General features: G+C 58.9%; 5 protein-coding genes across 5 annotated transcripts; 4 read left to right on the top strand and 1 right to left on the bottom strand.

Moving 5' to 3' along the window:
* Positions 1 to 553: 553 nt before the first annotated feature.
* OSTLU_5819 (predicted protein) lies at positions 554 to 1,489 on the top strand (the record flags this gene model as incomplete). Its single annotated transcript, XM_001421902.1, has 1 exon — positions 554 to 1,489. A coding segment is annotated over one exon (936 nt), but the record flags the coding sequence as incomplete, so codon positions are not given.
* A 170-nt stretch (positions 1,490 to 1,659) lies between these two features.
* On the top strand, positions 1,660 to 2,745 carry OSTLU_93828 (predicted protein; the record flags this gene model as incomplete). Its single annotated transcript, XM_001421901.1, has 1 exon — positions 1,660 to 2,745. One exon carries the CDS (start codon positions 1,660 to 1,662, stop codon positions 2,743 to 2,745), a length of 1,086 nt encoding a protein of 361 aa, XP_001421938.1.
* A 95-nt stretch (positions 2,746 to 2,840) lies between these two features.
* Positions 2,841 to 4,379, bottom strand: OSTLU_18438 (predicted protein; the record flags this gene model as incomplete). The annotated part of the gene is made up of 1 exon (XM_001421771.1): positions 2,841 to 4,379. The coding sequence occupies one exon, from the start codon at positions 4,377 to 4,379 to the stop codon at positions 2,841 to 2,843; it is 1,539 nt and encodes a 512-aa protein (XP_001421808.1).
* An 816-nt stretch (positions 4,380 to 5,195) lies between these two features.
* Positions 5,196 to 8,408, top strand: OSTLU_37787 (predicted protein; the record flags this gene model as incomplete). Its single annotated transcript, XM_001421900.1, has 2 exons — positions 5,196 to 7,638; positions 7,672 to 8,408. 2 exons carry the CDS (start codon positions 5,196 to 5,198, stop codon positions 8,406 to 8,408), a joined length of 3,180 nt encoding a protein of 1,059 aa, XP_001421937.1.
* Positions 8,409 to 8,677: 269 nt separating this feature from the next.
* Positions 8,678 to 10,150, top strand: OSTLU_18436 (predicted protein; the record flags this gene model as incomplete). Its single annotated transcript, XM_001421899.1, has 1 exon — positions 8,678 to 10,150. One exon carries the CDS (start codon positions 8,678 to 8,680, stop codon positions 10,148 to 10,150), a length of 1,473 nt encoding a protein of 490 aa, XP_001421936.1.
* Positions 10,151 to 11,681: the final 1,531 nt, after the last annotated feature.

Genomic DNA, 11,681 nt, shown 5'->3' with positions numbered 1-11,681 from the left:
CCGCCGCGCGCCCCGCACTTGTCGTCGTCGCGATCGGTCGCCGTCGCGCGCGATGACGAGCGAGCTCAACCAACGCATCGTCGGCGTCTCGCACACCGATTGCGAGGCCGGCGATCGCACCGCGTACGTCGAGACCGCGAGCGGCGCCGCGAGCGCGTCGCACTCCGGGATGTCGACGACGCCGAATAAACGCCCGAGACCGCACTCGCACAACTACAGCGGACCGACGTCTAGGGCGTTGAAGGCGTTTCTCGTCGCGAGCGTCGTCACTTTGCTCGCGCTCATCACGACGGCGTCGACGAGCGGGAAGATTGAAGAGCTCAGGGCGTCGCTCGCGGCTGGGTTCTTCGAAGACGAGGGCGGCGACAAGGTCATCATGGATGGCAGCGCGCCGAGAAGGGATTGTGGATTAACGCAGGAGGCGTGGAATCGGGCGGTCGGGTTAGAGCGACACGATCCGTGTCGGGACACGTTCATTCGAGCGAGCGGATTGGCGTCGGACGCGTACGCGAAGAGGCGCGCGGGCGGCGGCTACGTCGAGGACGAGTGGGCGCTCGTCACCGGCGGTGCGGGGTTCATCGGGAGCGAACTAGTGAAGCAATTGTTAGCGATCGGTCTGCGCGTACGCGTGTTGGACGATCTGAGCACTGGATCTCGAGCGCGGTTGGCGTTCGCCGCGGAGAAGCAAAAGGAGGGGAAGTTTGCGCTCGTCGAGGGCGATATTCGACAGTACAAGAATGTGAAATCAGCGATGGCGAACGTGGCGTACGTCTTTCACCTCGCCGCCGTGAGTAAGGTGAAACCAACGCTGGATGCTTCCAAGCACGATATCGTCTACGCGTGCGTCGAGGCCAACGTCAAGGGCACGGAGAACGTGCTCAGAGCGACACGCGAGAGAGACGACGAGCTCCTCGCGGCGAAGAAGCGACGCGTTCGGTTCGTGTACACAGGATCTTCGACGTATTATGGCAACCAACCAACACCCTTCGACGAGGAAAGGACGCATCTACGAACGACGACGACGCCGTACGCGACGACAAAGGCGCAAGGCGAGGACTTGGCGCGTCTGTACTATTCGATGTACGGCGTCGAGGCGGTCATCACGCGCTTATTTATGGTGTATGGCCCAGACGAACCCGCGGAGGGCGAACAAGCCGTGGTCACCGGTCGATTTTTCGCATCCGCGATCGCGGGTGAGGCGCTCGAAATTGAAGGCGACGGCACGCAGTTTCGGGATTTCATCTTTGTCGAAGACGCCGCGCGCGGCCTCATCCTCGCAGCGATGAACGATGCCGCGACCGGGAGAACGTTCAACATAGGTTCGGGTACGAGCACTACCGTGCTCGACTTGGCGAAGATGATTTCATCCAAGCATCGTTTCGTCGACGCTCGAGAAGCTGACTTGAAAGGCACGCTCGCGTCGACGTGCTTGGCGAAACGCGTGTTGGGATTTGAGGCGAAAAAGTTGCTCACGGAGTACGTCCGCGACGTCAAGCAGACCAAGGGGATAAAAATCTAACGTAATCGGCGCCATTCACCGTGCGTAGACGTAGACATTGTAGATGCAAAGCCCACCGGTGGGTTCTATGAAAATCCACCTCGCGATTTCGCGCGCGCGACTAGGGTTAACGGCGCGCCCGTCCCCGCACACCGCGACGCATGGTTTCGAGCCGTCTCGCGCGCGCGCTGTCGCACACGAGATCACCATCGGTGTCATCGTCGTTCACGCGTCCGACCCGACGTCGTGGACGCGCGCTGACGACGATGGCGTCGCCGTCTTTAACGGTTGTGGAAAGTTTCACCAGAGTCTCGCGCGACATCGTTCGCGACCGCGCCGCGTCGTCCGCGTCGGCTTCGACGTCGTCGTCCACGCTCACAGGGTGTGAGTACGAAATCATTCGCGCGCGACGCGCTGACGGGAAAGGCCCGCGCGTCTTCGTGGTGCCAGGTAATCCCGGTTGCGCGGCGTTTTACGCGACGTTCGCGAAAACGCTGTGCGACGAGTTGGACGCCGTGAGGGTCGACGTCGTCGGTTATTTGGGACACACCGAGGCCGAACGCCGTGGACGTAGCGAGTGGTTCTCGTTGGATGAGCAAAAGACGCACGTATGCGAATACATCGACCGATGTTGCGACGACGAAGGGCCAGAGCCCGTCGTCGTCGTCGGTCACAGTATCGGAGCTCACTTGGCGCTTCACGCGATGTCTGAGCTCGGATTTGACAGGGTGAGCGGTGTGGTGGGCTTGATGCCGTTTCTTCACGTCAACACGCAAAGCACGCTGCAATCGAGTCTGAGTTTCGTGACTCGATTATCCGTCGTTGTGCACGCGCTTGGACGATTTTTAGACGCGTTACGATTCGTCGCTCCGGGCGTTCGATTGGCGTTGTTGAAGAATACTGTGACAAAATCCATGGATAGCGCCGCCGCGGACATCACCAGCGCATGGCTGAGATGGCAAAGTCTGATAAATATGGTATTCATGGGGCGGACCGAGTTCGCGCAATTGACGACGCCGGTGAGCGAGTGCGCGCTCGTTCGCCGAGGCGCGGATAACGGGCGCTTTGTCGCGGTGTACGCACACGACGATCACTGGGCACCGTTTCACCAGCGTGATGCTCTCGCAGCGTTAGACGTGGGCGTGTTCACAGTCGATGATCTCAGCGTCAAGCACGATTTCGTCGTCAACGACGCCGCGGCCGAGCTCGTCGCGAAACAAACGGCGAAACTCGCGCATAGATTTTAACAGCAGCTCTAGTATGTGTTACAAATGAAGAAATGAAGGAATGAAGGAATGAAGGAATGAAGGAATTCACGGCGCGGACATGTTCGATCGCGTCGTTACGCCATCTCGACGCCTTGACCTTGGTCAAAGTCATGAAACTGCCTAAAGCGATTCGCGTGCGCCCGATTTCGCCGTTGCACCAAGATATAAATGCCCAAGTACAGGCCCAGTCCACTCATGGCGAAGAGCGTTATGAGCAACAGCGCTAGCATGAATTTCGACACCGTAGGCTTTGCATTCGCAGACGCGAGCGCGGCGTCGGGATCGGAGGATGGATCGTACAACCCGCTGCCCAGTGTGATCGTCAGACCAGAATCGCCGGTGTAAGCGCCGAACCAGGATGGGGCTCTGGTGTACAGGTTTTGCGATATGTCAAACTTTCGTCCCGCGGGCGCGCTCGACGTGAAGATTTTACCCCAATACGAGGCGCCAGGAATTTCGCCTTCGAGATAGTTTGTACTCACGTCTAATTGCCGAAGCGCCCAAACCGGCGTCGTCGAGTCGTCCAAGATGACGCCGTGAAGTTCATTGTCGTTCAAGTAGAGATACTGCAGCTTCGGCATTCGAGTGAATATCGTCGACACGCCCGTCTCGTTGACTACGTTTTTGGACGCATCGAGACGTATCAGCGACGCGCCCGGCGGGCTGTGGATTGAGGACACGCTCACTTGCGTCAATTTGTTCGACTTGATGCCAACGTGCGTGCGGTTCGGGTGATCGTAAATACCGCCGGGAACCGCTCCTGAGAACGCGTTGAAGGACAAGTCGAGCACCGGCAGATATCGCTGCGAGCCCAGAGACGCTGGAATCGTACCGTTAAATGCATTTTTGTTCAAGTATATCTCTCGCCACACGCCTGTCGGCGAAAACACGTCGGGCAACGCGCCCGAGAGTTTCAGATTGGTCAGCCACAAGTGCTCGAGCGTCGTCGAGCTGACGTACGACGGCGGTAGAACGCCGCTGATGCTGTCTGCCGACCTTTGCTCGTGGAGATACAACGTTCGTAAGTTGGACGACGATGGTAGTGATGGCAGCGTTCCGGTCAAGTAATTGTACTGCATCGCGAGATCCATCAACTGAGGTTTATCCACCACGCACTGTGACAACGCACCCGACACGTTCGCCGTGTTCAAACCGATACGCGTCAAGTTCGCGCTCACCGATGCGTGACACAGTCCATCCACGGTTCGCCCCTGTAGATCGATTCCGGTGACGTCTATTTCTACCAAATTCGGAAGCACCTTCAACAATCCAATCGTCGCGTCTTCGTCGGCGAGTTTCAGCGCCGTGTTTTGTCCGACATACAGCCTACGCAACGACGACCCGAATGCGCTGACGTCGGATGAACCGAGCTCGCAATCCAAGTACAGCCCCTGCAGATTCAACCATTTCGTCTCGTTCGCCTTCGTGCATCCAGCCAAGCCCCAGTGGCAGGGATCGTAACCGTATCTTCTGGCAGTTTTCCAAACCGGGCACGACGTCGTCGACGAGCAGCATTTCGTAAAAATGCCCTCGAGCGCGGCTGTCTGCGCGGGATTCAACAATCTATTCTCGGGCACGATTTCGACCGACAACTTGAACGTTGCCCCGTGCATCGTCCATCCGTGGACGGCGACTAGGAAAAACTTGTCCGCGCCGACGGATATTTGGTTCGACGACAATACCTCTGCGTGTATGAAGACTTCATCCCTGCCCGCGCTGTGCACACTTCGCCAATTCCACCAGTTTTCACTCGGTGCCGTGCACGTCGACGACGTGCACGGTCGTTTGACGTATAAATCGGCGTCGCCGTCGATGACTTCCAACGCGACGTCCGCGTCGCTCGAGGCGTCCGGTATGGCAAACTGAAAGTACGCGTACTCATCGTGCGCCAGCGTTCGGGTCGACGTGAACGTGCCGTTCGTCGCGATCGTCTCGTACGTCGGTGTCTGCGCCAGCGCCCCGCGCGCGTCAAAAACACGCATCGCGACGCACATCATCACCGCCATCGCCTTCGAAGACGTCATCGCGCGCGACGTCGCCGTTCGCGCGCGCGCCGTCGCGGACGCGGTCCACCGTTCGTCGCGACTTTCGTCTCCCGCCCCGCGACGCCGACGCTCGATTCGCTCGCGCGGCGGTGACGCGACGCGACGCGCGACGCGTCCGCGCGACGCGCAGTGACGGGACCGAAACGCCCGACCGCGCGCCGAGTCGGTCGTCGGGTCGTTGCCGCCCCACACTCGGTCGCGATGGCGTCGCGCGCGAAGCGGGGTCGACGCGGCGACGACGACGGCGACGACGACGACGGCGCGACGGACGATGCGCGATTACCCGTGCAACGATGTCCGTTCGGGCACGGCACGGTGCGTCGACGCGACGCGACGAAGAACAGAGTTGAAACCGTTAGCGCGGCGATTGACGACGATTTGGCGATGATTGACGCTCGAACGCAGGTGTCCGTGGATCCGTACCCGGGATACGTGCACGGAAAGCGTCCCGCGGTGTGCCCGCGCGGGTGCGAGCCGTTGGAAGCGGCGAAGACGAAGCGCGAGAGCGCGGGAAACAAACTGAGAAGAGAAGCCGAAGAGTACGCGCGGTTGTACGGTCACGAACGAGGGATTGATGAAAAGATTACGGATGCACGAGTAAAACACATACTCGACTCCATCGACACCACGGGGACGTATGCGCACACGCTGGACGAGATTCGTTGGGGCGCGCGAATCGCGTGGCGCAACGCGCCGAAGTGCATTAATAGAAAATTCTGGGCGACGCTCGACGTCATCGACGCTCGAGACGCCGAGACGAACGACGAGATGTTTGAGGCTATTAAGGAACACTTAAGGCGTGGAATAGGCGGTGATCACATTCCGGTGCTCATGACGGTGTTTAAACCGCAGACGCCGAACACCGAAGACGGACCGCGCGTTTGGAATTCGCAACTCATTCGATACGCGGGCCATCGAGGACCGAACGAAACCACAATCGGCGACCCCGCAGAGTTGCACTTCACCGACTCCGTGAAGAAGTATTTCGATTGGGTACCGAAAGGCGGTGCGGAGACTCCGTTCGATCCGCTTCCGATTGTGGTGCAAATCAGTCCTTCGACGCCGCCGAGCATTTACGAACTTCCCGACGAGTGCTTGCTCGAGGTACCGATTCACCACCCTACGATTCCTGGCATCTCGCAGCTCGGATTGCGCTGGTATGGCATCCCAGCCGTGTCGAACATCACGCTCGATCTCGGTGGTTTGCATTACACGGCCGCGCCCTTCAACGGTTGGTACATGGTGACTGAGATAGCGACGCGCAACTTTTGCGACGAGTCGCGATATAATTTCGCGCCACGAATTGCCAAAGCGATGGGCATCGACACGTCTACGAACGAAACTTTATGGAAAGATCACGCGCTCGCTGCGATAAATTACGCCGTTCTGTATTCTTTCAAGCGCGCGCGTGTGAGCATCGCTGACCATCACACGTGCGCCGAATCCTTTGCGCAGTGGTACGCGGATGAGATGAAAGATCGCGGCTATGCGCCTGGAAATTGGAAGTGGATCGTACCCCCCACCGCGGCTTCGACGTCTTCGATTTATCTCGGCTTGAACAAGATGACGGAGTATACGCTGAAACCGGCGCTCGTCGGCGGTATGAGTCTGAATCAACTCGTGATTCGCGCGCGGCGCGCCAACTTCTTCACCGCTTCTGGGCTGTCTCAAGCGGCGATGCACGTCGCCGTCGCGGCGGCGAAGTGGCGCAAGCGCATGGTGCGAGTAAAGGGAGCGCTTATTCTGTACGCTTCGGACGGAGGCCGCACGCAAGCACGCGCGTCATGGCTGTGGTTGTTCTTGAGGCAAAGATTTCCGATGATTCGGCCAATCAACGTCGCGAATCCTGACCTGCGAAGTGACGACCTTTTGAAAGCGCTCGAGCGCGTTGAATTCGTAATCGTGCTCGCGTCGACCACGGGGTCGGGGGCAGTTCCGACGGGGTCGGAAAGGTTCATCGAGTGGTGCCGTAGTGACGGAGCGCGCGAGGCGTTGAAAGACAAAAATTTCGCGTTGTGCGCGTTCGGCTCGCGCGCCTATCCAAAGTTTTGCGGCGGTGGCAAGCAGTTCGCGATGGCACTCCGCGAAGCCGACGCGAAAGAGATGTTTCCTATGGTTTGCGCCGATCAGCTCGAGGGTGAAGACGCCAGCGTGCACGAGTTCACGAAGAGTCTGTTCAATTGGTTCCACAAACACGAGCGCATTACCGCGTCGCTGCGCGATCTTTTGACCAATCAGCTTGTAAGCGGGGCGCGGCTTCAACCGTCGTTTGTCTTGAACGTGCGTCGCCGTGACGTGCACGGACGAGACCACACGGCTGACCATCGAGCAGGCGTGCCGGCGACGTTAACCGATCGAGTCGTGCTCGGCGACGGTAGTAGATTGAACACTGTCGCCGTGACACTCACCTTACCGCGCGGGCATCGAGACACCGAGTTTTACAAACCCGGCGATCATGTTTCAGTGTACCCTCGAACGAGCGAAGCGCGCGCGCGCTATTTCGTCGCGCACTTTGGCATCGACTTTGACGATCAAATCGAACTAGTTCCTCTGGACGAATCAGAAATCTTTGAGAATTCACTCGACTCGAGCATTCCGAACCCAGTCGGTGCCGGTTATCTTTTCACTACGGTGCTGGATATCAACAAAGAGCCATCGGCGGAGTTGCTGCAAGCCCTCGCGCATTACGTCGACGACGAAACGTGCAAAGCACAAATGGAAAACTTGGCACTCGATGAAGACGCGCGGCGAGAGTGGATTTCGCAGACTGGCGCGCGGATATCTACACTCTTCGATCAATTTCCGACGTTGAGCGCGACGCATCGCCGTGACAAGGCGGTGGGCATCGAAATGCTGCGAGACATTCTTCTCAAGATACCAAAACTTCGCGCGCGTTATTACTCCGTCTCGAGCTCGCCGCGCGCCGTCGGAAATAACGTGTTTTCTTTAACCGTCGGACGTGTGACGTACAGGAATGGCGACGGCGTGAATTCGCACATGCATCTCGGCTTCTGTTCTGATTTCTTGGCGACGTTGCCCTTGCGCACAAACGTCATGGTCGAGATGCTCCCGGCGCCGGCGTTTCGATTGCCGCGGTCTCCGAAGGTGCCGATTCTGATGATCGCTGGCGGGACTGGGATAGCGCCCTTTAAGGGGTTCGTCGATCATCGCGCGTGCATGGCGCCTGAACAAAGGAGCGACGCATGGCTTATTGTGGGATGTCGAACGCGAGGAAATCAGTTGTATCGCGACGAGATGGAAATCGCCGCCGAAAATGGCGCGTTGACAGCGTACCTCGTCGGGTATTCTCGCGAGCCAGACTTGCCGAAAATGTACGTCGACGCCGTGATGCGCGAGAACGGCGACGGGATTCGCGATTTGATTAAAGGAGGCGGACACGTGTACGTATGCGGGGACGTGCGAATCGAGACGTCCGTGCGTGGCGCGCTCGATGACATACTCGGTCGAGCCGAAGTGGAGTCGCTCGAAAAATCGGGTAGATACCATCTTGATATATTCGGCGCCTTCGACGTGCAGACGTCGCTGAATCAACAACTCAAATCGGCGCGAAGGTCGCTTTCGTGTAGAAAGAAATGAGTTGTAAAGTTGATAGGAGATCCAATCGGCGCGTGGCAAACAAAAGGAGTGACGACACTTTGAGGCGCGCGTCACGCACGCACCGCACATCGTGGGAGACGCCCGCCACTTGGACGTGCGCCGTGGGTCGCGGTGACGCGCGCGTCGCCGGGTCGCTCGACGGCGGGTGCGGTGGGTCACCGCACCCCTGGTGATGCCGCGGTCACCGCGCGATGAGCCCGGGTGTGGTGCGCGCGTTCGAGCGGCTGGGCGCGCGCGTGAGCGTCACCATGCGGTCACTGCGCGTCGTGTTGATGGCGTTGTTTCTATTTTCCGCGATCACGTCCCTCGCGATGATGTCGGTGGGCGTGCGAAGTGTGCACGTGCGGGAGTTCCGGTCGGCGAGTGAGGGGCAGCTGCTCGACGCGTGGTCTTTGATGAGGCATCTCGTGGGTCGTCGCGGCGGCGGCGGATATCGTCGAGACGCGGCGACGCGATTCGATGAGTACGGATTTCCAACGTTTCGCGCGATGTGCTCGGACGGTGGCGTCGGTGATGGTAAAGATTTTCCTTTACGACGCTCTTCGGGATACGATGGTTTCACCGGGCTGTGTGCATCCATGGAAAGTTTACCACGACGACTCTGCGTGAAATCGTTCAGGCAACCGACGCGGACGCGAGTGCGCAACGCTCTCATTCGACGAGTGGCGATGAACTGGAATCGTGCGTTCGACGTGGAGGACTTTCTGAATCGAAACTTCCAAAACGGTCCGTTTTCATCGTGCGCTTCGAGCGTCGATGACGTCAACGACGCCTACTTGTTGCCTTTAAATCCGTACTTTGATCGCGTCATGGACAAGTTGAGACATTTTTCGGAAAAAGGTCGAAGCGCGATGGCTCGAGGTGTGAAACACGCGATAGACTACGCGTCGGCCGAAGATCCGAACGCGTGGGTGAGGAGCGGTGAAAGTTGCAGTCGCTTTTCCGTCATTACTCACGGTTCGAGCACGATGTCTCTGTTGCGACACAAGGATGTCATCTTATCGACGACGTTTGTCGTCGCGTCGTCCGAGACAATCTCACCCTCGCGTCCGCACACTTCGCAAGCACCGTTTCATCCCGATAAGGACGTCAGCGCCATCAATAGTTTGAGTTTTGTGATACCGCTGCACGCGGCGAGACGGAGAGCGTTCGCCAACGCCGAGAGAGAGACTCTATTAATGTTTCGAGGGGCGATCAATTCGTTTCCGAATCGTCGCGAGATCGCGGACTTCTTGCTCAAAAATACGCGCGGCCAGATGTATGACTTGGGTCCGAGTTGTTCCACGTCGAAAGAATACACCGCGAAGATGAAAAACTCGAGATTCTGCCTGTACATGCGCGGGACGCGCGTGCACAGTCCGCGATTGATCGAGTCCATGCTCTTTGGATGCGTGCCGGTGATTCTCGCCGACGACTATGAATTACCGCTCAGTTGGCTCGTCGATTGGTCGGCGTTTTCGGTGATGATACCCGAGAGGGACTTTCAAACGATACCAGACGCGTTGGAGCGTGCGAATTCGGATTGGGACGCGATGCACATGCGACTACAGATGGTGTTGCCGTTGTTTCTCTACCGTCGCCGACCGCTCGTCGGCGACGCGTTTTGGGCCACCGCGCTCGGCGTCGAACGTCAACTCCGCCGCCGCCGCGCGGAGTGCACCAAAAACGTATTCGCGAACGTGTCCATTCCTTGGAACACCGTCGGTGCGGACACCAAGTGAATGAAAAATCGCCGAGCGAGCTGGATCGTGGGAACGGGGACGCCAACGGGCGTCGCTGTGAGGTCGCGCGTCGCTGTGACCTACTACCGGAATCTGCGCGACGAATCGCCCAACATCCGCGCCGTCCGCGTCGTGCAGCCGCCGTCGCTGGTCTCTGTCGCTTCCCAGATCTTTCGCATCCGCATCGTCGCGCGCGCGTTTCCGGCCCGTCACCGCGCGTTGGATCCAATCCAACGCGTCGAACACGCGCGGCGTCTCCGAGGCGCCCGCGTCGTCCGCGCCGCGGAGTGAAACTGCGACGAGGTGGCGCACGTGAGCGTGGATGGATGCCGCGTCCGGCTGAGTTCATCGCGCGTGTCGTCGCACAGGTTACGCCTGCGTAATGGAGCGCGCGCCGTGCAGTGAGGTCGGCACGAGAACCTCGACTTCGCGAAACGCGCGCGCCTCGGGAAATCAGTCGCGAGTGCATGCGCGCCGCGCGCCGGCGCCGCCCGCGAGCGCCGCGGAACGCGTACACGCGAACGCACGCGCGGACCTGCGAGGTCGAACGCTCACCACGAGCTCGTCGCGGTGCTCACTGGCGCCTCGCGACTCGCAGTCGCGACGCCGAGACACCCTCGGGCGGAAACGCACCTCGGAACCGCGCGAAATGTCGCCGCTTCGCGCGCGTGTGAGCGCGCGCGCACGAGCGACGCACGCGAAAACGTGTAAGGCGCACGCGCGAGAGTATATGTGCTCGAAACGACACGCGCGACGCCCCGTCGCGCCGGGACGCGCGCGCCGAACAGTGCCGTTTCTCGAGCGTTTTTTAGGCGTTTTCTCGTTTGCGCGATGTGACATTCGCGAGCGAGCGCGTGTAGATGCACATGCGCGAACCACACGGGGATCGCGAATGAACGATCGCGGGCTAAAAATAGAAAAAACAGGAATTCAAAACGATTGACCCACGTCGCAGTCGTCGTCCCGCGTCGTCTCCCAGCGCGCGTCGCCCGCACGCGCCTCCCTGAAACTAGGGTTAGAAACTAGGGTTAGAAACTAGGGTTAGCAGTGTCTCTGGAACATGACGCTTTTGCCGCCCTGAAAGTTGCGCGAGTAAAGGGGTCACCGAAACCACTACACTGGCGGTCGACGACGCTGGAATTTTGCGTACACGCATGAAACACGCATTTGCATCTGTGTACGCGCGCGTTTCGCGGAACTCTGGGTGCCGGCGGCGACCCGGACCTTTACGTCGTCGCGGGCGTAGGCCGCGGTTTGGGTTTTTTGGAAATGTGTGATACTGGCTTTGGGTGGAGGACTACTGGAGTTAGGGCGGGGTAAACTAGGGTTTGGAGGACTAGGGTTCGATTTTTAGGGTTTAGGGTTTAGGGTTTAGGGTTTAGGGTTTAGGGTTTAGGGTTTAGGGTTTAGGGTTTAGGGTTTAGGGTTTAGGGTTTAGGGTTTAGGGTTTAGGGTTTAGGGTTTAGGGTTTAGGGTTTAGGGTTTAGGGTTTAGGGTTTAGGGTTTAGGGTTTAGGGTTTAGGGTTTAGGG

This window comes from Ostreococcus lucimarinus, chromosome 16 (genome assembly GCF_000092065.1).
Source record: "Ostreococcus lucimarinus CCE9901 chromosome 16, complete sequence".
Lineage (NCBI taxonomy): Eukaryota > Viridiplantae > Chlorophyta > Mamiellophyceae > Mamiellales > Bathycoccaceae > Ostreococcus > Ostreococcus sp. 'lucimarinus'.
This window is presented reverse-complemented; position numbering and strand designations above follow the sequence as displayed.